Source organism: Sturnus vulgaris, chromosome 3 (assembly GCF_052056855.1).
Source record: "Sturnus vulgaris isolate bStuVul1 chromosome 3, bStuVul1.hap1, whole genome shotgun sequence".
NCBI lineage: Eukaryota > Metazoa > Chordata > Aves > Passeriformes > Sturnidae > Sturnus > Sturnus vulgaris.
Genome location: NC_142245.1, coordinates 50,716,065 through 50,743,288, shown reverse-complemented (window position 1 = coordinate 50,743,288; position 27,224 = coordinate 50,716,065). Strand labels below are relative to the sequence as shown.

The 27,224-nt window shown below is 37.8% G+C and overlaps 1 protein-coding gene across 5 annotated transcripts in view; it reads left to right on the top strand.

Annotated features, from left to right (window-relative positions):
• UTRN (utrophin) overlaps positions 1–27,224 on the top strand; it is a 344,257-nt gene that overhangs the window by 77,937 nt on the left and 239,096 nt on the right. For 4 of the 5 annotated variants that reach the window (XM_014879021.2, XM_014879022.2, XM_014879019.2 and 1 more), the window contains 16 exons: positions 1,611–1,726; positions 2,504–2,667; positions 3,259–3,462; positions 4,435–4,616; positions 5,335–5,485; positions 6,897–7,016; positions 7,756–7,857; positions 10,704–10,811; positions 11,395–11,574; positions 12,827–12,993; positions 15,431–15,554; positions 17,297–17,384; positions 19,135–19,367; positions 19,640–19,820; positions 22,400–22,545; positions 25,085–25,297. In XM_014879021.2, the coding sequence (XP_014734507.1) occupies positions 1,611–1,726; positions 2,504–2,667; positions 3,259–3,462; positions 4,435–4,616; positions 5,335–5,485; positions 6,897–7,016; positions 7,756–7,857; positions 10,704–10,811; positions 11,395–11,574; positions 12,827–12,993; positions 15,431–15,554; positions 17,297–17,384; positions 19,135–19,367; positions 19,640–19,820; positions 22,400–22,545; positions 25,085–25,297 (2,479 nt within the window). The remainder of the gene's footprint in view (positions 1–1,610; positions 1,727–2,503; positions 2,668–3,258; positions 3,463–4,434; positions 4,617–5,334; positions 5,486–6,896; positions 7,017–7,755; positions 7,858–10,703; positions 10,812–11,394; positions 11,575–12,826; positions 12,994–15,430; positions 15,555–17,296; positions 17,385–19,134; positions 19,368–19,639; positions 19,821–22,399; positions 22,546–25,084; positions 25,298–27,224) is intronic. The other variant, XM_014879020.2, reaches the window with a different exon arrangement.

Below are 27,224 nucleotides of genomic sequence, written 5' to 3'. Positions count from 1 at the left end.
CTTTAAAAGCATTTGTAAGGAACAAGGAGATTGGGGCAGGTTGCAGAAGCAATAGGACAACAAAGCTATTTACCTTACCCAGACAGTAGTGCTTCCCTATATAAGGGGCATTTTTCAGTACTGTTTTTTTAATTTTAAGTTTAGTAGTGACACTTAAAATAAGAGAATCTTCATGGATTCTATTAAGAGATTTAATATCTTTCTTTTCTCTTTATGTTATCAACAATTGCTAGTTGTACTACCTCTTGGCTAGAATATCTAATAACTTTGTAACACCTGCAGCATGTAAGTAACCTATTGACTCATAATTTTATTAACATTTTACTGTACTGGTCTCTTTTGTTTACTAGTGTTAGTGTAGTTCCTCTTTGAACTGAATTCTGCTTTTTGTTTCGATTTTCTTACTCTTAGTGATTTATTAAAACCTTTGTTTTCAAAGTCAATGTCTACTAAAGATAAACATGAATCTGTGGTTATCCTTGTTGCTTTTGCATGGATGTACAGTATTCCATGAGCTTCTATGTATATCTTTGTTTCTGCTCACCCTGCTTTCTTCTGGCTTTTTGTTTCTTAGACTCTGGCTTAAGGACTTCCTGTTTCACAAATGTAATGACTCAACAGATGATAAAGGGTACTCTTAAGTCAATTTACAACTGAATCAAATATTAAAAGAATGAAAGGCAAAACCATCTGTTCCTCTCCAAGTTCTATAAAGTACAGAATCAAAAGCGGTGTTCTTATGAGAAGCCAGTGTTGCAGGAGAATGGAAGGTGTTCCAATGGATCTGCAGCTGTGCTACTGTAGCACTTGGGTGATCATGCCCCACAGGTGTAGGTACTGCTAGGAATGGGGCCTCTGCTTCCTGTTGTGTGCTCTTTCTCCCCTTGAGACCCACCTGCATGCTTTGGGTGCACAGCTGGACTGGAGACGCCCTTGGGTTAACCCTGATCTTAAATGAAGGCTGCTGACTCTGCAAATTTATCAGGTGCTTGGCCTGATATGCACTGGGACTCATGAGCACTTGTGATGGCATGTTTTCTTGTAGGGTGTTTATTTTTTGTTACTGGGGGAAAAAGACCATGGGGAAGAGTGAACGAGTGGGGTGGAGACCACTGTTTCTCCTGGCTGTGATGGCCTGGGGTGGTCACTGAGCCACATCACAAGTTTGGAATGAGGTTTTCCAGAAACAGAGTTGCTCTTGAATACCCAGAGTGCCTGGTGCAGAAAATGTGTAGTAACAGTAATGCTGTAAAAGAAACAGTTGAGGAAAACTGGTTCTGGGATAAATTTTAAACAAAGCTTATGTGGTTTTGCTAGTGGTATTTGATCTCCTGTTGCAGTCAATGACTTTGTTTAGGACACAGAATGGAAGGTGGATGTTGCTGTGGGCATGCAGTCAATTAATTTGAGATTGTCAGAGTCTTACTAAAAAGTGAGAATTGTGCTTTTTTTCATTTGCATATATGTACTTATGTTGGTATTTGGTATATATGTGTATGAATATATTATTTATGTAGCTACTATCATATGCGTAACTTGATATTCTGCATGGTTTGGAATTTTCTTATGGATAAAGTTTGCTTTCATCTTTGTTTTACTTTCACTTTTAGACCTGAGCTGTTCAGCTGGGATAAAGTTACAAAGATGTCCCCGGTTGAGAGACTGGAAAATGCTTTCAACGTAGCCAAGAACCACTTAGGAATAGAGAAACTATTGGATCCTGAAGGTGGGATACAGTTATTTTACTTGACAAGAAGTTTTTTTTGAGCTCTCTAAAAAGAAATTACTTCTACTGATACTAAGTATGAATAACAATTCTATCAGCTTTGTGCAGTGCTATTTAATTTCAAGCCTTTAAATTTGGATTTAAACATGCCGTTTGTTGGGTAAGGGTATAGATGTACACTTGTAGGCATTTTGAATATTAAGGTTTGGGTTGACTTTCCATCCAGAGACTGTATAAGGGAGATGAAGTTGGTATGCTGACTTTGTTTCCTTTTAGGTAGGAGTTGTGCTTTTTCAGGTGCAGCAGTGCATTCTGTAGAATGGGGTGGTTTAAGAGCTCATCACTTATTGTTCTTTACATACGTACTGAGTAGCAATAGCTGCCTAGGAACATTGACCAGGTAACCTTTATGACTCCTTTTTAAAAAGCTGACCTATTGCTCTGCTTTGAAGTGAGCCTCCAAAGATTCATTCTGCACGACATGCCCTCAGACTTCAAGCACCACTTTCTTATGAAAAGAAAGTATTAACTGAATGGGTACTGTTCATAACCCAAGAGAAGTGAACCTGGCTCAGTGAAACTCTTTCCAGTGTGGAAAATGAGAAAATTACCTGAGTAACATTCTACTTTTAATGTGTGTTAAACCTGGTCTCTAAGTTAAAAGCTTATGAAAGGCTATTTAACAGGAGAATATGTGAATTGTTACCTGTGTTCTATGTAATGATTTAAAAAACTGTCTTCATTTATTTTCCCCCATGTTTTATCTTTTTGATGCAGATGTTGCTGTACAGCTTCCAGACAAAAAGTCCATTATTATGTATTTAACTTCTTTGTTTGAGGTCCTTCCTAAGCAAGTTACAATGGAAGACATTCGGGAGGTGGAAACCCTTCCAAGGAGATACAAGCAGGAATGTGAGGATGGGGACTTCAGCGTGCAGCAGGTGTGTTTGTTATCAAAGGCAGTGTTTCTTTTCTTGAGTTGTAATTTGAGCTGATGTTTGTCAGTTATCTCTGGAACATTCCTTCTATCCTGGGCAACACAACTGTGAAAATATGAAAAATCGTAGCAACTTATTTGTCATTAACTTCAGTGTTGGTCTTCCTTATTCTTTTCTGAAATATGTACAAAATCTTGTGTGTTGAGGTATAAAGTTCCATTTGTGTTATGCTGCCTTTTTATGGTTTTTTGCTTCTCTGTTTCATACATATTGATCAGATGAAGAGGATGGTCCAGAATCTTTAACTAAATTTACCATGGAACTTGTTGTTAGTGGTAGTGATGAGGTTTTGGTTGGTTTTGAGAGTCACTGTTGACAGAGCAAGATTTAAAGTTGGATTTTCTATCCAGGTTCTTATTAATAAACTTGCATTTTAATATGTGACTTTGGCCTTTCTCATTAAAATGTATCCAACAATTATTTTTAACATTTTATGAAAGGTTGAAAGATATCTTAGTTGTTCTGTTTTTAATACGATTTGGGAGGGCATCTTCTGTGGACTTCTGAGACATCTTTTTCCTCTTGTCTGCCTAGGCTGCAGCACTTGAAGAAGACCAGGACAGTTCTAGAGCAGAGACTCCCAGCACCGTGACAGAGGTGGATATGGACTTGGATAGCTACCAAGTTGCTCTGGAAGAAGTTCTTACATGGTTGCTGTCAGCTGAGGATGCATTTCGGGAACAGGAGGAAATATCTGGTGATGTTGAGGAAGTCAAAGAACAATTTTCCACCCATGAAGTAAGCTTTTCTTAGAAATTATTTTGTTGTTGTTTGGCTTCTTTTTTGTGTGTGTAAATAAGCTGCAGAATATTCATTTCCTAGTCTTTATTCAAGGCGGAATTCTTCTTTTTAGAAGTACCTAGAGTGAAGCATGCTTTGAAGCCTTAATGTAATTTTTTTAAATCGGCCTTTGGTGGCTGGTTAACTGGTGTGCATAATACAAAGGCAGTCTGATCCATACTGAGCCATACCTCCCTGCTCCAATTACTAAAAAGCCTGGTCAGCCTTATGCCACTTGCTGTTAAATAAGGGTAATGCTGAACATGATAATCATGTCAATTTATTCAGTGGTCTTCCTGTGATGATTAGGATAGTTTCTTTCAGAAACATGTCTTGATGCTTCCAAATTATTCTTTTATCCAAATTTTAGTTTGGCTTTGTTGTAAATCTGAACAAATGTCCTAATGTTGCTAGAAGTTTATTGTTGTGTTTGTTTTAGTTGTCTCCTGTGTCAGCTCACTGTATAAAATAGGATATAGAGTTTGAATGCTGATCATCAAGAGGAATTTTTTCCTTGTGCTACAATTTTAAAGCCATGAAGCAAAGGTGTTCTAGATTTACAGTAAATGTATGTTGCTAACTCATAGGGTTCTTACTGCTTTCCTACAATACATTTCAGATGTTGTTTTATGTTCTGTTTGCCATAGGTAAATTCTTGTTTCATATTCTTGGTGTGTTTGTTAGGCTTTCATTGAGATCTTTCATTAAAGTGGTCAGCTTGTGTTTTTCTTCTGTTTTACTGGATCTAGAACTTTTGTAGCACATGGAAAATCTTGTGTCAAGGAAAGGAACAGGTCTGGCATCCTCATGCATTTGGTGGTGCCAGCTCCTTCTACAATACTTTCTCAAAAGTGATTTTTTTAGGATATTTACCAAGTCATAAACTCTGATAGGACCTTACAGTGATGTGTCTGCTTGTACTATTTCCAGAGTTTTATGATGGAACTGACGGCACACCAGAGCAGTGTGGGCAATGTTCTGCAGGCTGGAAACCAACTGGTGGCCCAGGGAAATCTGTCACCTGAAGAAGAGTTTGAGATCCAGGAGCAAATGCTGCTGCTGAACTCCCGCTGGGAGGAGCTCAGGGTGGAGAGCATGGACAGGCAGTCCCGGTGAGTTCATGGCATATAATCTCTTCTAGAGGTTTGGGACTGGCCTCTGGTGCTTTGTTTTGGAGAATTTGATTTGCATCCATTTGTAAGACATTTTTTTAAGAATTAATATTCAGTTTGTGACACAAAATCCACCTTCATACTTGAAGATGAAACAAAATGAGTATAGCTGATGGGGTTTTGTGGGTTTTTTTTTGGTCACTATGTAAAGTGTTTTGTGAATTGTTATGTACATGTGCTAGACTAAATAAATGATATTTAAATGCAGTGGTTGCATAAACTACTGAAACAATACTAAAAACACATTTAAGTTCCTCAATAAAGTATACAGTGGATGTGGCTATCTATGGGTATTTTGCATAACTAAAAGGCTTTTAGAAGAATTTTTTCCTACATATAGGTTACCAAGGTAAGAGCTGCACATCGAGGGAGAAACTGTATTTTGTTGTGACTTTCAGCAGTGGCTTTATTAGCAACAAACCCCCATTGGAAGAAACAATCCCTGATATAAATTGCATAATTCATGAACATTTTTACTGAGAAAGAAACAAGGATACTTATCTATGTTCCTTAGCTTAATGGTGAAAATTTTATTTCATGATAAATAACAGTTTTATGTATGGCCTTGCTTCTTTCGTGAACTAGAAATATGAACTAGAATTTAGTTCCTTTCCTTGGGAAAGCTGTGTCTGAAGTAACTCTGTGCTTCCCCCTGCAGCCTGCATGACATGCTGATGGAGCTCCAGAAGCAGCAGTTGCAGCAGCTCTCTGACTGGCTGACAGTCACGGAAGAGCGCATTCAGAAGATGGAATCTCAGCTCCTAGCGGATAATTTGGAGTCACTTCAAAAACAGCTGGAAGAACATAAGGTAAACCTTTTGCCTGTCATGTAATATGTATAGGAGAAGTATTTGGAAGATGTGTATGTTGGTGGATTCCTTGACTGAGAAACTTGATTGTGTCAGAAGTTATATATGGCACCTTTTGGTGTTTGGAAAAGGATGATGATGGTCTAGAAAGAAATTAGAAGTCTTAAGACTCGAGCACTGCTGAGTAGCAGGAACTATTATATTTGCTTCATGCAGGAAATTAAACCTTTAGGGAAAATTGTTACCTGTACTTTGTGCAGAGAATAAGGCCCCTACTGGTAAACTGTTGGTGTGAGGAACAGTATGAAAGGTACTGTGGACAGACTTGCCATTAATGACTGCCAGACTTTGCTAAAGCCTACTTGAGACTTGCACAGTAAAATAATGCGGGAGTTAAATTGATCAGGGCCTTACAAGTCACTGATTCCAGTCCCTGCTTTTACAGGGATTGCATCCTAAAGGAGTTCTTAGCACTGCTTTCTCATGTGTGCGATATTTTGGAAGTAGTTTTTCTCTCAGTTGCATTTTTGGGTGCAAATTCAGCCTTTCTATCCTACACTGTTTTTGTGAAGGAGAAAGATGACCTTTTGATATTTGTCATGGTGCAGCTTTAGTTTTCATGCTCAGTGCTGAGGTTTGACCTTCTCCCCAGCATGGGACATACCTCACAGAACAAGAACACTGGAGTATTTTTAGTCTGTGTAGTTTCCTGTCCCACATTTACTTTCTTTCCTTTGTTTTCAAAGTCTGGAGAGTTTGAGGCATGTGTTTCATAGAGTAGCTTATGATATGCTGGGATAAAAAGTGTCATTTATAGTACTGTTAAAGTGTTGCTTTTGCAGAGATATTTTGTAGTAGGCTTCAACCGTTGAATCTGTTCTTTTAGAAGTTGTGTGAATATTTAAATCTACAGATTATTTTAAACTAATCAGAACTGCACGTTTTCAACTATTATTTTAGGAGCATCATGGTCAGTTATGGCACCATTGATCATTTTGAAATTACATTGTCAACTCTTGAAAAATAAATGCTCCTAATGGTTTCTGTTTGGCATGCCCTATATGTTGCTTCCTTTTTAACAATAGAAGACCAATGTAGAAACACTTAAGCTCTCCTACATACAACATCAGACATATGGAAAGGCAATGCAGTTGTCATGTATGTCAAGTATGGGGCATCTAACTTAAAGCACTCCATCTTTCACAGCATTTTAACAGAATGGTTTTGGGTTTGTTTCTAGCAGACTTTTGCTTACAATTTTTACACTGTTCAATGATTTCCAGTGGTAAAATCTGTGCTTAGCTGTTAAATCTGAAATACCGAAGTTCCTTTGCCACAGCAGCTGTGATAGTCACTTATAGCAGATTAGAAAATGCATTTGAAGTTGGTAACCTCTGGTTTGTTCTTTTAGAGCCTGCAGAGTGACCTAGAGGCAGAACAGGTGAAGGTCAACTCCCTAACACACATGGTGGTCATTGTTGATGAAAGCAGTGGGGAAAGTGCAACAGCTATTTTGGAAGAACAATTGCAGGTAAAATCTTGGAGCCCCCTTTTTTTAACTGTAGTATTAGATGCTTGAAACATTTGCATGTAATTGTTAATCAAGGTTTTTGTGTTTAAAGACAATTTATTGTAGAAAGTAATTTAAAATAACATTTTCTTTAGGAGCAATAATAACTTAAAGAATTATTAAATCAGCTCAAGCTAAAACCTGCAAAACTACTTTGACTTTCAAGGTCAATTCCTGATTACTCAAGCTGTTTGTATTTCCAATGACTTAGGTAATTTGGTAGTGTATCCTTTCAGCAGTTTCATTGCATGGGAAGATGCACAGTACAACTCTTTTCTTCGTGCAAGTTATTTTCCTTTGAAAGTTAAAATCTGATAGGAGAAATACTTGAAGACATGAACAAAAATTATCTAGGCAGTATGATATGAAGTGTTTCCCTGTCACTTAGGACTGTAACCTGAAGTACAGTGAGTACATGAGATGGAATTTTTTCAAACATAATTCATGCTACTTTGTTCATTCCTTTTAAGTCAATCAAATAGCTCAAGACTTGAGTCAAACCAGAGTTAAGACCATATGTGAATGCTTTAGAAAGTGTTAATCTCCAAGTCTGTGCAACACAGCAGTATCAATAATGGATAGGGAAGTACATATAATGTGTGATTTCTACTTCACATTAACTTCTTTCTACTTTTGAATATCTGGGTTTGGAGTTTTTGTGAGGCTCGTGATCATTCCTAAGTGCTTTGTGCTTTTGTAGAGGCTTGGTGAGCGCTGGACAGCAGTTTGTCGTTGGACTGAGGATCGGCGGGTGAGGCTGCAAGAAATTCAGATTTTGTGGCAGGAGCTGCTGGAAGAACAGGTGAGTAGCTGTGCAGTTTCTGAGAGTGACTGGTTGATTTGTGGAAGGGGAAAAAAAACAAACAAAAAAGCCCAAACTATCAAAACTCTACCTAGGATTGAGCAACTCATGGAAAAGAAACCTTGAAAATCTAGAATTTGTTGTTTGGGTTCCCAGTGTTTTTTGAGGACAGGAGTAGTTCTGAAGTGTAAGAGAAGTTTAAAAAGTTTTCAAAGTTCAAGAACAGAAGTTTATAGCTTCTTATAAAATATTTCCAAGATATCTTGTAAAATGGTCAGGAAGTGGGAATATCTGTGATACCTAGAAAATTTATTGTCATTTTCCTATCTGATAGTTTTGTAATTACAGAAATCTTCCTAATAAATGTATATGTGCTTCCGGCATGAACACACATACACAATTGTGCAATACTAAAGTGTTTTCTTGATTTGATATCACGTTTTATATATAAAATACTGCTCAAACACAAGGAACTGATGGCATAAAGAATTTGGTAAAACAACTACATGTGCTGTTTGTTTGCCTAGAACTAGAGCTTGTTTCATTTTTCAGCTTGAAATATTTTGTTTTTTTCTTTGAAGATTTTACTGAAGTTGTTTTTTTCTTAAATGATGATATTTATCACTGTAAGCTATTGTTTAAATAAGGCAGTACTCAGATTGTTTAGATATTTGAAAGTAGAACAGTGCTGATATAGCTACTGGTATCAGCTGTGTCCTGGTTTCTTTGACAAGCATGTTTTGTCTGCATTCTTTGAGGCTGCATGTGTGTTTCTCCCGCCCATATTTATTTGTAGTATATTGATACCTAAATTTGTAGCTCACATGACCTTGTTGTTAATATGGACCCAAGGTTAAGATTCTGGTTTATCCCATACCAAGTATCTGTTCATGTATGTTTCTTTAAAATAATGCTTTGTCACCTGTGTATGTGTATCCAGAAAACTGTGTGCTAATGTTTTCTGGCAACTCTTGGGTATGATAACTCGAATTTGAGAAATAAGGGTTTCCCTAAAATCCTTGCTGTGTATGTCCAAGGTATGGACTTAAAGTGCTCTTAGTTTTGATGATTCTGTCATCATGTTAACGTTTCTGTGCTTTTCTAACCTTACATTTGTTTGGGGACCACTACTACTATTACAGTACTGTGAAAAGTGCCATATTCTGTTGGAGTTGAACATTTGAACTCAGCTTTTTAAAATTTGTGTATAGCTATGTTGCTCTGTAAAAGTGAAGCAATCAGTGTGCTTAATGTAGAATATCAAAGAGGAAATAGAAGTTTGTTTTAGGTGGTTTAGATGAGCTCTTTTTTACTCGTTGTTCACCCGAACAATGCATTTTTTAGTAACAGGTTTGAATTACAAATCCGCAAGAATGATCAAGTGACTTAGAAAAATGACAGTCTGAAACTACTAAAAATTGAATACAAGCACTAGGATAACACTAAAGTAACTAAAATACTTTGTTAGAAGCATTTTCTATTTTGCTTAACTATGTGAAGAGATGATCAACAGTGATGCATCAGCCTTTTTGGGGCTCCCTAGAAAGCGTTTGTAAACCACATTTTCAAGTCAACGCAGTCCTTACCACTCAGGAAACAAATTCCTCCATCAGTGCCAGAGACTTCTTAGCACTGTGGTAATTATGTTTCAGTTTTCTAGGGAGAGTTATCTTTGACTGCTGATTTAGCAGAAATTAACTGAACGCATGAAGGGTTTTGCAGCTCCTCTTATGCATAAAATATGTTGGCTGGGATGCCAGCATGATTTTTCCAGAGAGTGTGTGGTGTTATATTTTTTTTTTTTCATAGACTTATGGCATTTCAACCACATCATATTTTCTGTCTGTAGATTTTGCATATTGGTTTACTTTTGGGCTCTGTGGCCCAAAGTTGCTGTGGTAAGTTCTGGGACAATGCCAAAAATATACAGTTAGGACGGGGAGCCTAGTGGCTGTTGTCAAGTGTGCTGTTCAAAGAACAAAATGGTCTGTCTTGCTGTATGTTTTATTTTTAAACAGAGAGGAACAGCAGTGCACCAATGGCTGGGCAACTGAGATTGATAGAGAGATGGACATTCTAATCTGTGGAGATTGCTGTCCAGAAGCAGCATTATGTGGGAACATAATATAACATATATAAAATCCTTCCTGGTCCTTGATGCCAGTTATTGCTGCTGTTATTACAAGAGTGCTATGTGACTGAAGAGAATGAGACCCAGGACAGGTTTCCTAGAAAAAAAAAAAAAGGAAAAAAATTAAAGGTTCCTGAGTTAGAACTATTCAGAGCAGACCGCTCCAGCTTCTGACAGTTAATGAAATAGGATTTCCTGAAGTTATTTTGCAATTGAAAGTAGGTACCATAAACAGGGAGGTGACTAATTAGTGTCTTGAGTCTTTGATCAGCTGCCTGGACTACAAGAAATATGAATTATCAGTGGTGTCACTTCTGTGAGAAAATGTTTGTAACAGCTGTGTTTGAATCACAGAAGAAGGGTGGAAAAAAACCCCACATACATGCCATTTTGATATATTCCAATATGGTTTATAAATCCTACATTAGCTTTATGGTGGATATCTATTTGCTACATAAATAATTTTGGGGGAGGTGTGCTGTGATATATTGAGAAATGGTTCTGTTGAAGTTGTTTTGCTGGAAGTATTTACTTGCTTCCCTAACCTGATATTTTTGTCCTCTTTTGTGTAGTATTTTTGTTAAAGTCAACTCAAATTCCAGCATATAAAGACTGCAGAATTGTGCTTTGAATGCAAAGATTTTGAAGAAGCAATTTTCAATAGCTTTTTGACAGTCTTGGTATTTTCTTGTGCTATTTTTCTTATGATCTGCAGTGCTTATTGAAAGCTTGGTTAACTGAGAAAGAAGAGGCATTGAGTAAGGTCCAGACGAGCAACTTTAAAGATCAAACAGACCTGAGTGTGAATGTTCGAAAACTAGCCGTGAGTATTGATGCCCTGCTCTATCCCATCAAATCTCATAGACTAGATGAGCAGAAAATTACTAGTTTGACCCTAGTAGGAGTTATGAATGCCTGATACATTAGAAGCCTGGCTAATATTGTCTCCTTGCCTATTCTTGCACTTGAATTTAAAAAAATATGTATTACTTACTCCATGGCCATTCCACGTTGGTGTGCCAAGCTCTGAAAAAGCTATCCCACATTTTTGAGAGGGTTTGGATGTTACTGCAGCTCACCAGTCAGCCGTGCTTTCCAAAGTATGGGTTTGTGGTGTGGGTTTTTCTTTATTTCATTGGAGCAGCTTGTACTTGAACTAATTGTTTGTAACTGTTACTGAAGAGATACTGCTGGTTCCTCCAGGAGATGTTTCAAGCATGTGCTCTTTAAAAATAGTGTTTATTAGTGCTTTTTTTTACACAAAATAACTGTTTATCTGGCACAGGTAGTCAATCTTTCACCCTGTCATTACCCTTTCAACCCCCTTTGCCTCTTAGCCATGGAATTCAAGCTTGGAGGAGGTAGAATACTTGATGTCCTATTTTAATCTTTTGTTTTAACTGCAGATTTTAAAAGAGGACATGGGTATGAAACGACAAACATTAGACCAGCTAAATGAGCTAGGTCAGGATGTGGCCCAAATCCTTGGGCATGGCAAAGCATCCAGTACAATTGATCAGGATCAAGAAGAACTAACTCAGAGGTGGGACAGTTTGGTTCAGAAGCTAGAGGATTACTCTAACCAGGTATTTGCAAGACTTTATTATTACTTTTTATATGACTGTATGTATGCAAACTTCACTTCAGCAAAATTGAGAGGCTAGAGAGGTAGGTGAGCGCTTTTTCACATGGGGCAGACAAAGCTGTTTTTGGTCTCCAGAAGCCCAAGTTGTTAACCTGACTAGTGCTATTACTCCTTTCTCACACAGATTAAGCTACATTTTTCTGATGAGTAAAGCAGGCTTGTCATGTAATATCAGTCAATGCAAATGCCTTTAAACATTATAAGAGTGCTGGGACTGGAATAAATCTGATACTAAAAGAAAACAAAGCAGAACCCAAACCCCAGAATAGATAAATAAATGGGAGTCATACAAGTATTTATGCTCTGTGAGTATGATTTCTCATCTGTTGAAAATAGAGTAGTTGTTTGTTTGACATGTAATGATGATAGCCAAGCTGAATTGTTCAATGTTTATTTTAGTATTTTGAATGCTTGGTAATATTTTTATTTAGACAGAACTCCTACTGGATTCTGTGAGGGTTTTATTTGACAACTTTATAACTCATTTGTGCTTTTTTGGTGATATTAATATGTTATGGTGAAAACCATGACATTAATTCATGATCCATTTAATGTATAGTGAATGAGTTGTGCAGTCTGAGTAGGGGTTCATTTCAGCCATGTGGCTTTAATTTTTTCTTGTGTTTGAGTCAAAGCACTAGAGAATGCCAATTCCTGTCTCTATCCTTTCACCCTCTGTAAATATCAAGCACATATTTAGAACTTGCAGGTTGAGTCTCTTGGGACTTACCTTATAACCCAATAAAGAGCATGGGAGGTTTCTATTGACTTAAGTGAGTTTTTAGGTCAAATTCATTGTGTATCAGCTCTTTATGAGATCTAGGCTTTGTTTTATGGAGTAAGAGTACAAAATGTAGAATTGCTATTAATAAACTCCAAGTACCTTTGTTCTTTCTGTGAAGAAATAATGAAAGAAAATACATATAATGCTCCTTTTGTTAATTTTAGTTCACGTGGACTGGCATGATTCTATTTGAACTGAGAATTTTGATGCTTGGTTCCCATCTGTAAAATGACTAATGATCTCATTCTTGGGAGCATATCTGTGATAAAGGTGCTTCATGGCAGCTTGTTGTGGTCATTTGTGGGAGTGTATGAGCAGGCTTTTATGACTGAATTAAAGAAAATAAGAAAAAGCAACTCAACTTGTGTAAAAATGGCACATAATTATTGCCCTAAATTATTTTGTATAGGTAACTCAAGCTGTAGGAAGTGTAGGAATGTCACAGGTTTCACAGAAGACTGCTGCAGAAACACCACTGAAGGAACAGGTAGTGGTTAAACAGTCCAAACAGGAGTTGCCCCCACCACCACTCCCAAAGAAAAGGCAGATTCCAGGGGACAGTGAAGCAAAGAAAAAGTAAGTATGTCACTGCAATTTTCCCTTGCTCATTGGATAATACAGAGACTGTTGACTTTTGATCCTTCTTTTATGCAAGTGAGCAATACTTAAGTTGCAGTTGTGAGGCTGGGCTTGGGACCTTGACTAGATTATCTCCAGTTATCTCTTCCAACCCTAGCAATTCTGTGATTCTTTGATTCCATTCATGAGAATGGAATTTTATATAGAGCCTTGTTTTCAGAGCAGCAGAAAATCTGTAGCTTCCATTAATTTCAAAGGGAAACAGGGATATTTTGTTTCTCATAGTAGCAGGTCTTCAGTCCTTTGTACCTCAGCTCCCTTGCTGAAAAGATACTTGTATTTACTTTATTTAGGGAAAACGTCTCATCTTTGCTCAAGAGGTGGTATGAAAATGTCAAGCATTTTAATTTATTTATTATTTATTTCTAATCTTCATAAAATATGAGAAAAATGGGAGAAACTACACAAAAAAAAGAGGCTTAGAAACAGTTTCAATCTCTCTTGTGTTTAGTAAAAAGAATACTATTACACTGATGTCTCCTTTGACAAGTATTTCTGGAGTGGCTGGCTCATTTGCATATACAGACTCATTTGGGCTGGAAGGGACTTGAAAGATAATTTCATTCCAACCTCTTTGCTATGGACAGGGACACCTTCCACTAATTAAGGTTGTTTGCAATCTTATCCAGCATGGTCTGGTAGACTTCTAGGGATGGAGCATCCACAACTTCTCTGGGTAGCCTGTTCCAATATCCCACCACTCTCATACTGAAGAATTTCTTCCATATATGTGACCCAAATGTACTCTTTTTCACTTTAAAAGTTATTCCTTGTCCTATCAATACACTTCCTTATAGAGTCCCTCTCCTTTTTTTCTTCCCTCTTCTTTTTTTAGGCACTAGAAGGTTGTTATCAAGTTTTCCTGGAACCTTCTCTCCCCTTAGGCTGAATAGTGTTTAATAACTTGTGTTGATTTTTCTTTATTAAATAGCATACCTAAAACTGAAGGAATTGTTTCAGTATAGATTAAGAAATCAAATGCTGTATAATCAACATTTTGCTTTTTGTGCTTGACTGAGGAAATGAACATTTCCTTGAAGAGTCACTGTTTTAAATCTTTGTCAGGTCATTTAGAGATACAATAGAGGCTGCATCAAGACCAGGGAGTCACTGTGCTAGGAGATGTGCATTTGCACAATGAAGAACAGGTTTTTATTCATTTTTTTCTGAAGGAGGAATGGAGCTTTGGAGGGGTGAGGAACCTGCCCATACCCTCCAGAGGACTCTGGTCAGACCCTTTGAGCTCTGGTGGGGGTGGTGTGTGCATGTGGATATGCCAGGGCAGTAAAGCAGTCAGCAGCCATCTGTGCTTTCTGTGTCTCATGCGTTGAAGAAACTATTTTAGGTTTTGAAAGCAAAAGTGATCTATCTGTCATCTGTTTCCTAGAGTTCAAACTGTATTAAAACCAGGTATAATAAAAATAGTTTATAAACTTTCTGATGCTTTTGTGTGTTTCCATTTACTTATGTTGAAACAAACAAATGACTGGTAAGTGGAATTTTGCCAGCTTTCCCATGGAAACTTTGAGTGATTGACAGTTGCATTTATTGACAATTGCTGTTATTCCATGTTGGGATTCCCACTGTTAAGTAATGTCATTGTAATAGAACCTGACTTGTGGTTTGTACAGTGTATCTGTCCATCTCAAGTTCTGTACAGTACTGGTTAATTTTTGAGTTGATTGGGGTTTTTTTGGTGGTGTTAGGTTGTAGCTTAGAGATGATGTGGTAAGGAAGTTGTTAGTATGGACGTGTCTACTTCAGACAAAAACAGAGAGCTAGAAGTTCATCTTTTGTCAGCTAAGTGTGCAAAAATTTTTGTCAGCTGTCACTGCTGCTGTTAGCTTTCCCTTCAGACAAAGTAGCATTGCAGACTTTTTGAACTTAGAACTTCAATTCTTATTTGTCTTGTTCCTGAGGTCTGTATATAGACATATAGATATCTTAAAAATACTTGGCATTGAGGTATCTGTTTTGTAACATATTAAAAGAAATGGTTATAGTTTGTATAGAATACAAACTATAGAATATCTTATATTCTCATATATATATAAGATATATATCTCTATATATCTTATATATCTCATTCTATATATAGAATAAGAAATGTGCAAAAAAAAGGAGACATAAATTGCACCATGTATTCTCAATTTGTTCCTGAAGGCTGATACTGTGGGTATGATTTCTATTATGGTAGGTTTTTGAAAGTCTGTCTCTACCCTACTTCCTGTGAGTAGTAATGTGAGGAGCATGAATTTTGTGTACAGCCCTGCTGGTTCAGGATCGAATAATGTGCTGAACTTTTAAGGCTTTTGATTTTTATAGTGACTGAAACCAAAAAACAAACCTGACTAAGTCTGACCTTTCGTACTAGGTTTGATGCTGAAAGTGCTGAGCTCTTGAACTGGATTTCCAAATCAAAATCTGCCATTCAGGCCGCAGACATCAAAGAATATAAGAAGATGAGAGAGACTTCAAGCATGAAAGAAAAATGGAAGGTAAAATGGGGAGATAGAGCATGTTTCAGTGAATACTCTACTTTGTATCTAAGCTGGCTGTCAGCTGGAGGTGTGAGCTGATCCACATGCTTTGAGGGGATTAAGTCCTTCAGTTAAATAGTTTCTGAACTGAGCATACATGGAAATCTCTGACCAGCTGGACACTTTTTTTTTGCTGGTGTTGGTGCATAATCCATGGGAAATTTTAAAAACATATATTACTGATGTCTCCCTTGGAGTTCTGAAAAATGTCTGTCTTCATGATTATTATCTTTTACACTAAGTAGCATATTTTGGTTTAATGTTTCACAGTTGGAAATGGCCTTGATTGACACCACTTATATAATTTTGCTACAGATAGGCCTGTGGGGTGCTCAGAGACCCCTTGAATCATACTGTGACACTCCACTGTACCACCCAGGGTCCAAAGTGATTTGTTGTTATAATGCTTGGACATGTTGTTTGCTCTATTAACTTTGGAGAAAACCTGATTGTTACAGCTTGTGTACAATATTGCTGACCTGCAACACAGGCTACATAATTTTACAGAATCTTGTGGGAGCTGAGAAGTAGCCATTTTATTTTCTATTCCTCCCTTGTCAGGAATGTATTCTTGCCTTTTTCTGATTTTTGAGCATTCTTTGTTAATGAAGACTTACTGGAGCTTTAGCAGGACCTGAATCTGCTTTTGAAATAAAAAACAATACTTAAAAATGTCTATAAAGAGGCTCTTCCTTAGTGCTCTTGTACCAATAGGAATGTTTGGAATGACAGTACTGTTGGAAATAAAAACTAAACCAACTATCCCAAAATTTTATTTATAGATCTTTAAGAATGTTTATAGCTCTTTAAAAACGAGGCTCTTGAGGTGAACGCCAGATTCCCATGAACAGTACTGTTTTTGCATGATTGGACTGTAAGTGGATAGGACAGAATTTGTTCTTCCCAGCTGAGCAAATAAGTGCATGCTTCTGAATGTATTGTAGCAAGTCTAAACCAGAGTAATGACCATTGACATGAGGTTCAAAAAGATTTTAGTTTGGAGATACTTTGTTGTAATCACAGAGGATACTGAAGTTGTGGTTTAGTGGCTAAGGAACTCATATTTCCTCTGTGGATGTATTCTACCTATTGACTCAAAAAGGAATATTCATAAATATGTATAACTTGTGGAAGGAGCTTTTTCCTTTAAAAATCTTGATAGTCACAGAGAATTTCCTTCTCCAAATCTTTGTTAAGAAGAGTAAAGCAGTAGAGCTTATGAGAGTGGATTAGTAGTGTGCTATAGTTATTGTTGTTTGGACTTCTATGGTCTGTTGTTCCCTTTTACTGGAAATCACAGTAGAAACTGTAGAAATGAAGGGACTATTAAGAAGGAGGTCTTTTCTCCACTGGTTCATGTGAGAGAATTTCAGCTGAATTTTTGATCACAGGTGATTTGTTTTAGCTGGTGTCCCAGTATCTTATTTTTCATTGTGGGATTGTCAAGCCTTTAAACAATTCTTTTGCTCCTGATGCTGTAGTACTAATCTCTCACATGCCTGGTGTACTTCTGAGAGGTGACTCCTTTTTGCGTTTATTTTCTGCACAAGCAGACCTAGCATGCATCTCAGAATGTGGTGTATTCAAGACAATGATTTGTTTTGGGTAGTAGTGGGAAAATAGATATTGCTGGGTGAAAGAGCGAAGTCAGAGAAAATAACCCTTGCTGCCACTGTATTCTTTTGGGATTCACTTTGAAGGTGATTGAAAAGGAAAGAGCTGAAAAAAGCCAGAAGTTAGAGGAACTGAAACGAAGTGGACACATTCTTTTGGATCAAATGGGAAAGGGTAAGCAACTTGGAGGTTTTTCTCTTTTGTGATTTAATCAGTTGGATTGCTGGGAAATGATATTGAAATATATTATCTCCTTCTCACTCCATTTTCTTTCCTTCACTGGTCATTGTTACTGTCACTAGTTAGTCATGTGTTTTTTTTATTAAGGCTTTTTAAAAAGCAATGTTCATTAATGAGCATATGTTCACTTCTAGTCTTTTAAGGGATATTTCAAGAAATTATTTCTATTTTGATAGCAATGCTAGTTACATGCTTTCAAAGAAGTGGTTTGATTTTAAGTAAAAGTTTTGAAATAACTCCTATAGAGAAGTGAAAATGTTGAAGCCAAATTTAAACTTAATACATGTGTGTATATCTTTTCTTCATAGTTTTATCTATTTTTGTAAAAACTGTCTGTTTTTAATGATACAGTCACAATCTATGGCTCAAAGGCAAGATGGAAATCTATATGATTGGGAAAATGATTGGTTGCCAATTAAAATCCTTATTCATGGGATCTTATAGTTGACATTCATGAAAGCTGAATCTTTAAGCCTTGCCAAAATCTTATTTCATATTGAGAAAACTCCATCAGTGGAATGATATCTCTATAAAAGAGGTATTCATATATTCTAGAGGCAAACTTTTAGATCTGGTTTGCACTTCACTTCTGGTGAAGTTATCACTGGTAGCATTCAGACAGGAGAGAGGATGGTATCACTGTCCTGCATAATGACCAGCATCGCTTTTGGAAAATGCTGAATTCCATAGGATTTCTCAGCAACCACATTTTTTTACAGTCCGATGCTTTGCTCATATGTCCCAATTTACTAAACATGTCCAGTACTCCTCCCTTGCCTACTGGAGCTGAAGCTTTTTACAGTGGGTCCCATTGCCTGAACTTGATGGCTGAAAGCCACTGATTTGATCTGAAGTTTTGGTTTATAAAACTTTTTAGATGTTCCTTGTTTTCAAACCTGGACAGAGATCAATCCTCCCTTCCACTTTCTTCTACAAACCCTTTTAACTGTGATAGGTCATGGTATGAAACCAGCATCTGTCAACCATAACAAGAAATGCATAGTTGGAAAGCTGCTTTGTATCAGCAAAGAGTAAGGTGAAGAATTTTCTAATTGATTGTCATCATAAAGGTTAGGATCTATAGAAAATAACCAATCCACACACCCCCATGGTTTTGTTAGAGTCTGATAGTATGTTCTGTCCAGCTCAGGCTCACAGCCTTTTTCCACACTTAGACCCAGCTACACCAGTGTGGAATAATGCACAGCACTGGGACATTTGTGCCTGCATCCATTTCTATCCTGGGACAGGTATAGGCTGTGCCATAATGGCAGTGACTGGTCTTGGTGTGGATGCTCCTTCCCTGTGGCTGCAGCTGCTGTGGTGCTGGTGTGCCAAGCTGTGGCCAGCATGTGAGCACAGGAGCATCTATGGAGCAGGGTCATCAAGTACTCTTGTAGAAGCTGGCTGGCTGCCCAGAGCTTTGGGCTCTCCTTCTGCTAGAGTGGTTCAGCAAAAACCACCCCTCCCTGTGCCTTTCTTCAAAATTAGAGTATCTCACTCTGCATTTTACTAGAAATATAAAGCTGAAATGGTGCTAGTAGTAAATATAGATTTATAGAAATTGGACTTGGAATCAAAGTGTTTTGTATATTAATGTGAAAGTGCACTGGTATTTGAAGAGAGGAAAGTTGATGAAAATATGTTGCAGTTAATATAGCAATAATTTGTGTAATCTTTGTAGAAGGACTTCCTACAGTGGATATAAAATCTGTGATGGAGAAAATTTTGTCAGGGTGGAAAGATGTGGTTCAAAATCTAGAAGAAATGGCCAGAAAGATAAAGTACCAGGAAGATATAAATGCTTATTTAAAAGAAATGAATGAGCTTGAGAAGATTTTAATTGAGAAGAATGATTGGCTTAAAAATGACTCTTCAGCATCCCAGTCCTCAGCAGTCCTGAAAGACTTGTGTCAGGTAAGTCTGGCCAAACATGTTAATTTTGATTGGAAGCTGTCACAAGCACAGGATGCCCCAGAAGAGCTTGCCCTAGTCAGTAAGATAACTAACTCAGTTTCTAAGGCATGCAGGGCACCTGACTTGACTGGAAGATTTTGGAATCTCTGTCACAGAAGTACTTTAGTGTTGTCACCCTAGTAATGTGGATGTGCTGTGCTGCAGTATTGTACTAAAATCTTTGTGTTTACAGGGCAAGTGTGAATTTTTGTTTTAATTTTTATCTTTTACAGCAGGAGTTAACTCACCTTGTAAGCCTGAGTCCACAGGTGGAACATCTGAAAGCCATCTGCAAGACACTCACCTCTCAACCCGTGCCTCCAAATTTCATTCAGGAGGACTTGAGTGGTTTTCTTGATCACTTCAAACTGACTCGTCAGAAACTAGAGGAACGTCACCAACAGCTGAAAAAAGGTAAATAAACATAAATACTATGTTCACATAAAGCTTGACTTGTGTTTTGATTTGTTTTTTGTTTTTTTGAGCTGACTGATAACTCATTGAATTGTTAGTTTTTGTAATGTTTATGCTAGGCTTTGTGTCAAAATGACAAAATTATTTTATTCACTGGGAAGAATATGGCCTCCTCTGTGCACAATTCAAAGATCTATCATTCCATGGTGTTGGAAACGATTATACAAGGATGCAATGTTCCTGAAACCTCATTTAACTACTTAGCAAGACATTTAAGGTGGCTAATATAGCTCAGAAATCTGTCTCTCTCTGGAACTTACAGGAATAAATATTCTGTAATGAAATTCTAGAAATGAAAAGTAGGAGATTAGGAGAACCTTGTAAAATGAAAGTGTGCATGTGAAACTTATTTTTTTTCATAGCTTTGAGCACATTAGTCATACATAATTCTTTTTGGAAATTTCATCTTTGAAGTGATTTGGAATCTGGCTTGCTTTTCAGGCAGTTTCTACTTCAGTTGTTGTTGCATTAAAAATTTCATTATGAGCATTCAAACCAGTCATGCTGATTTCTAAAGCACTTTAAATGTAGTGAATGAAATATGTACAGCTGAATAGCAACAGCACAGACCTGTAAGATTTTTTTCTTAGTTTTTGTTTAAGAGGAATTTGAGGAAGTGTGTTATTAACAGCCCCAAATGGAAGAGCATTAATACTCTATTCTGTGCATAATAAAAATAGGTTCAATTACTAAATGGTTAGGCCATCTATACAATGTGTTGCACCAGACCTGGATACTTCAATTATATCCAAGCAGAAAACTGTATGAGTAAAGTATCTGCTAGCCATGTTCAAGTACAAGGGTATGTTTTTGTTCTTGCTGTGACAAATTATTATTTTATAGCTGTTTTGAGTTCATGTACTTGTGAGTAATTCTACTGGTATTTTATATATTGGTAACTATATATCATATGACAAAAATACTTTAGTTCTTTTTGTCACACATCACTTGAGGTGTTACTGGTATACTTGAACCAGTTATTGCTTGGTAGAAACACCATATATATTCTAACACATTAAATTTGTGTTTGCGTGTCTTTTGAATGAGACAACATGCTGAGAAATTATATTGCTGAAGAACAGAGGGAAATGTCAGTTCAGGGTTTTAGCTGTTTATTTACAGTATAGTTTGAATTGCTGCAAGGTAAAAACTTCCAGAGCTATGTAACTAGTGGAAACAGCTGGTGGTGTGACTTAGGCATTTGTGAACATGGCGGGCTTTGAGTGACAGAAGGCCAGCTCCTCTTACGGCTCTTCTTTGAGCCTCTGAAAATTCCCGCATGGAGTCCTACTCAGTCCCATCTCTATGGGCATTTTTTAAAATGGGAATTTATTCAATGTTTTTGTCATTGGGAACTATTGTAACTATTTTCTTCTCCAGGATTTTCTGTAGTTTAGTGACAGTGCACCTATGTGCTTTTTATTACTTTTACCCCCCCTCTTTAAATTGATCTGGCTTTTTGAGAAAAGGAAGCTGGATAACTCTGATTCTCTGAAGAATGTTGACTCATTTTTATAAGTGGTAGGGCAGTTCTGACACTAAGCTGTTGAAAAGCTACCTGGTGAGTCAGAACAAGGCTTAGATTAATTTTCACTTGTGGCAGTAACAAAATTGCTTAGAAATCCAGGGTCAGAGACTGTGCATACCACAGTACAGGACTTACAGGCAAAATCTGGTTTGTTTCGGTTATTCCAATTGGCTGTTTCCATTCTGAAATGCCAGTGAGGTGCTGCCTCCTGCCTGGGATGCCACACAGGACTGGATCAAACAAATTTTGAGATGTGGTTGAAGATGGCAAGCAGATACTCCATCCAAACTTTAATTTCCTTTTAACTCTTCCTAGATAGTGTATCTGTTGTGGCAGCAGGCTGAAAGCTGTTATTTTTATATATTTATGTGGGTAAATATATTAAAAAAACATAAAAAAGCAACCAAAACACAAGCCCACATTAATATGGGCTTTATGTATTTATTTATATACACATATACATATTTATAAATGCTAGCTTATATAATTCCTATCTATAGTGTGTATATTTAATATGAAATTTATGGCTATTATATTTGCTATGCTATGTTTTTTCTATTTATAGTAGATATCTGTGTGTGTTTCTGCAGATAAATAGTAGATATGTCTAAAGCCTGAAAATGCAAAATATTAAATTTGGGTGGTTTATATATTTTAAATACTATGGATTATTCTTTATATAATCATATAAATTTAAATACTATAGATTCTACCACTTTACCCACCCAAATAGATTCTGGTGCTTACATGTATAAGAAGAATTTCTGAAAATAGAATTGGGTTTGTAAAATTTTTGGGAGGCTGTAATTGCATATTTATTATATTCTATATATTTGTATATTATATATTGAATACTTTTAGAGGGAAAACAATGCTATCTGCGGAAGAGTTCTTTAGCTCTTGGCAAATTGATTATTGTCACATCTCCTGTGGTTTGGGTTCAAGTGCATTTCCTTACTTTGTGTTTTGTTCCTTTACTCTTTTACACCAGAGACAGAAAGCCAGCCGAGCCGGGAGTATGTGGAGTGCCTGCAACAGCTGAAGGACACGCTGAGTGAGCTGGAGGGCAAGCAGCACGCCATTGCCAGTGGCCTGAGCGAGCCCAGCAAGGTGGAGAACGCCCTGCAGCAGGCCAAGGTAACTCTCACCTTTGCACTGAAGTGAGGAAGTTACTCCACTGCTGTCACCCTCTGTTCTCCTGCCTTGTTTTCAGTGAAGTAGTTAACGCCGCTCGGGGGGGCGGCAGGGACACAGTATGGAACCCACTTCTGGAGGTAGCTTGTGGGGCTATCAGGCAAGGGCTGGGTATCTCTGAGCCTACAAGACTTCACAGTTCTCTTGCTGCCTGTGCCAGGAGATGAGGCTGGGACTGGGACTGCTCAGCTGGGGGAAAAGGACCTCAGATGGCCTTGGTGGCTTCCCCAGGCACTCTCTGGTGTGCATGCACCTCCTGTGCTCAGGAGTTGCCAAACAAATATTAGGGCCCCAAGAGCATCCCCCTTCTAGGTGTTGGTGACCTGATCCACAGTCTGCTCCTCTGAGTTGCTGAGTGCAGTTTTAAGGAAAACCAGAAGCTGGGACCTGCCTTTCCCTGCCTGAGCAGCACCACAGTCATCCCTGTGCCTGGCCTGATCAGGCTCTCTGTCCTTGGGAGGCCATGGCCCTCCCTGGGGCAGGCTGGGCTCTCTGACCCTGCCCCTGCTCTCCTGAAGGGACTGCAGTGTGCAGGCTTTCAACCCTCCCCTCCAAGCACGGGGTAAAGCCCACCCGGCTGTGAGGGCTCTGCCTATTCAAACTGTCTGAGCATCAGCTGGGTAACAAACCCATCCTGCTGCATCCTGCTTGGGTGTCTGGAGAGACTAACTCTACTTCTCTGACCTCCAGACTGCCTATCAAAGGGAAACTGTGCTTGTGAGCCATAAAATTAATTGATACGAAAATTCTGTCTAGTAGAAACAATGTTTTGTTTTCTGTTGTGAGCTTACAAAGTAGACAAAAATGTATAGGTGATAGCTGCGTTGTAAATACCAGATACCGAGGCAGGGATGGACTTCTCTCCAGAGAGAGAATTCTGCATCTCCAGTACTTCCCCTATTCCCCCACCTTTTTTTTTGTTTGAAAAAAACTCAATAAATACTTCCCTGCCTGCTCCACCACTCTCCACATTCAGAAGCATGTATTTTTCCCTGTATGGTGGCCTAATAAGGCTGCAGGTGACTCTGGAAGAGCTCTTGAGCTCTGGTTGCTGGGTGCCAAGAGGTTGTTATAGCCTTCTCTATTTAGCAGAGTGATGATTTTCAGGAGTCCAGTAAACAGAGGTGTTAGTGCTTTGGGGGTTTTTTTGAACCAGGAGATTAAAAGAAGCTTTGATTCTTTGGTTTTCTCTTTAGTGTTGTTTCTGTATTGTTTAAACTTGGCGGAGATTTTCTGGTCCATATGCTACGTGAATTGCAATGGCCTTTAGCCTTTGGAGGCTTGTCTTTTCCTGCCCATGCCCAGTTTTCTTCAGAGACTAATTACCCTGTAAGGACATACTATGCTAGTGTAGGTGCTTTAACATTAGAGCGTGACAGGAGAGGAGAACAAACTGTATATGAGGAGCTGCCTGTGGACCTTGGAATTGTTCAGCTCCCTCTACACTGTAGCAGGCACTGATAAGTGTTTCATCTGTGGTCTCCTGCACAGAAAGTGCCTGTTTTCTGAAACATATATTCCTCTTCCCAGTCTCATTGCTACCTCTCTACACATCCTAGAGGAAATGGCACACTTTCCAGGAAAAGAAACATGATAAATGTAAAGTAGATTTGAAAAACTGAATGGCTTAAAGATTCTTCCTCATTAAAAATACACCAAAATATGTATGCGCACGTCTTGCTTGTATATGTTAAATATATATACTAGAAAATTAAAACCATTAAATTAATAATGAACACATGAAATTATTGTGAATTTCCCTTAAGCAAATTTGAAGCTCAGTACTCAAAATGATGGATTCAATGAAATGGCAGCATTTTTCATGTTTTGGCTTACACTATCAGCTGTTATTTTTTGTATTAGTAAATTATCTCTTTCAAATCAGGTGACTCTTTATATCAGCAATGTCATAGTGAGTATATTCAGAATGCATCCTCCCTGCATTCATCTGGGATAGCAGTTTTCAAAACTTGAGTATCCAGAGCTGTTTTTACAATGAAGACACTATATTTCACTTTACAAAACTTGGAAGAACATACTCAGTTTGTGTGTGCTTTTAAAAAACAAATAAACTTGTGGGGGAAATGGCAATACTGAGTCCTGGTCTGTGCTGCAGTTTTGTCTGTGAGTGCAGTGTGGTGCAGCCGTTGCATTGTTGACTTGAGTGCCAGTACTGCGCGGTACACAAGAGGCGTAGATGTCTGTGCATGTTGAGCTATGAGGCCAAGCTTTGCTACCCCTTCTGTAGTCTCTGCTGCTGCACCAGTACAGCAGCTAAAGGTTTTTCTCTTTAAAAGACTGTTTGGACATCTCTGCTGCAATGACTACTGTAACTGGAGTATCACTCTTCACCCTCTACCCTCTATCACTCTTCAGTCTACCCTCTGCAGAAAGAAACTTTTGATGTACTTGCACTTGTATGTAGGTGTGTACCTACTGTGTGGCTAATACTGGAAGGAGCATTTTTTTTTCTTTTTTGTAGAGGGTTTGTGAGACAGTGGAAGCCCAGAAGCCCAGGATAGATAAACTTGCTGAAGAAACAAAGGCTTTGGAGAAGCGTGCATCTTCGGACATAAAAAACACCTACGTGCAAGAGTTCAAGGATGTGCAGGGACACTGGGACAAGCTAAAGCTCAAGATTTCCAAAGATGTTAAACTACTGGAGGAAATTATGCCCAAGTTGAGAATATTTGAGGTAAAATGAAAGGTGGTTTGTTTCTTTTTTTTGGGTTGCATAACTCAATTGCTTTAGAGAACTTCTTTCTCTATGTTTCTGCAGGAGTCCAGATGAAAGTGATTGAGAAATGGAATGTTGATGATCCACTAGTCTGGCAGAGGCTGAAAGCTTATATATTATATTTGTAGCAGCATATAAGTGGAATTCTAATATGCCCAGCATATTATTTTGTCTTTAACAGAAATACTTTTCACTTAAAATTAGTGTCCCTCTCTTTCCATAAGCAAAGGTTATGCTAAGGTCAAGGATATGCCAGTTGTGCTGTTGATTCCAGTAGGGGCTGATGATCTTCAGTGTGATTGGTGTCAGATGCCCACTAGTCTTAAAGTGTAACTCCATGCCTGCTACAGAAAACATGCTCCTTCAGGTTGGGTTTTGGTGAACAGAACTGAAGAATTAGTACAAGGAAGTTAGACCAGGGAGTAAAGAAAATGCCTGGGTATAGTGACTTTTCCAGTTCCAACCATGGCCCCTGAAGTGACAGGAAGGACATTTTAAAAATGAGGGTTACTCAGCCCTCTTACCTATTTTATAAATATATACACATGCCTATGAAATCCTGCAAGACAGAAAATCTCACTGTTCTGAGAATTAGGTCCTGAGCAAGATGTTAGAAACTTTCCTGTTACCTTAAAAGGAAGTACGGTAGCCAAAGGAAATTATAGCAGAAGAAACAATAGAAGTAATTATTAAATAGTTGCTTTATAAATATTAAGCTATTATAATAAATATTAAGTAACTGAAAATGAAAGAAATACCTACTGATGATATCTGTTGAAATACAAGGCTTAAATGGTATTTTCTTATGAACTGTATTTTTAAGTACACTATTCCTGGGTTTTCTAAATGTTTTGTAAAGTTGTCAGTGGATGGACAGTTGTGTTATATTCTCTGATTTTTCCTTTGGTGCTTATCTATACAGAGATTTTTGTAGTCTAATACTGTATAAATGAAAATGACAGTCTGAAACATGTTGAATACAAATGCTGTGGACAGCACTGGGCACACCAGGATGTAACTTGTACTGCAGGAAAGATTGATATGGCAGCCTTGATGTGTGGTCCTGGTGCAGACAGCAAACTGGAGACCCAAGATTAGTTTGAAGAATGGCTGGGCAGGATCTCCTTGGCTAACAGAGGAATTGAAATACCTGGCTATTAAAGGGGAAAAAAATAAAAGTGAATGTCAGTGCTTGGGGTACATGTGGTTTATGTTCAACTATGTGAAAGTATCAGTTTTTAATGTTTCTTTGTTTTTCGCTAAATCATCTTTAAAAATTGACATTTCCCAAAACAACACTCCTTACATTTAGGTTTTTGAAAAGAAACAATGTAAATATTTTCATTTTAAAAGTGAGCAGACAGGTGAACAATGAGTAAGATGCCCTTTTTAGTCTGAGTGTGTCAGTGGCAGATCTGCCTGCTGCTTAGGTGGCTCTTCTGTTATTTGCAATGTGACGGAGATTCCCCCGAGCTGACAACATATGCATTGGTGACACGAACTGGGAGCAATATTTTACTGGGAAACTGTAGTACTCATGTTATGGGAAGAGTAGAAAAGGCTCATTTTATCAATTTTGCATCTTGTTTTTTTTCTAGAAGAAATTTTCTTTATCTTGTATTCTGTTATCATACCTGTAGTAATGTATGGCTTGCTGCGTCTTTGGTTATGTATCACTTTGAGATACTTTAAATCTGCTGCATGGCTGTACATTATGTGGTTTTTCTGTGAGTGAACAAGTTAAGATTCTGCACATTTGATCTTTGCTCCTTCCTGGAATAAATGTCAAAAACTGATCCTGAAGAAGTGAAGCTCTATAAGGAAGACCTTATAGCAGCATTCCAGTACCTAAAGTAGACCTTCAAGAGAGCTGAAGGAGAACATT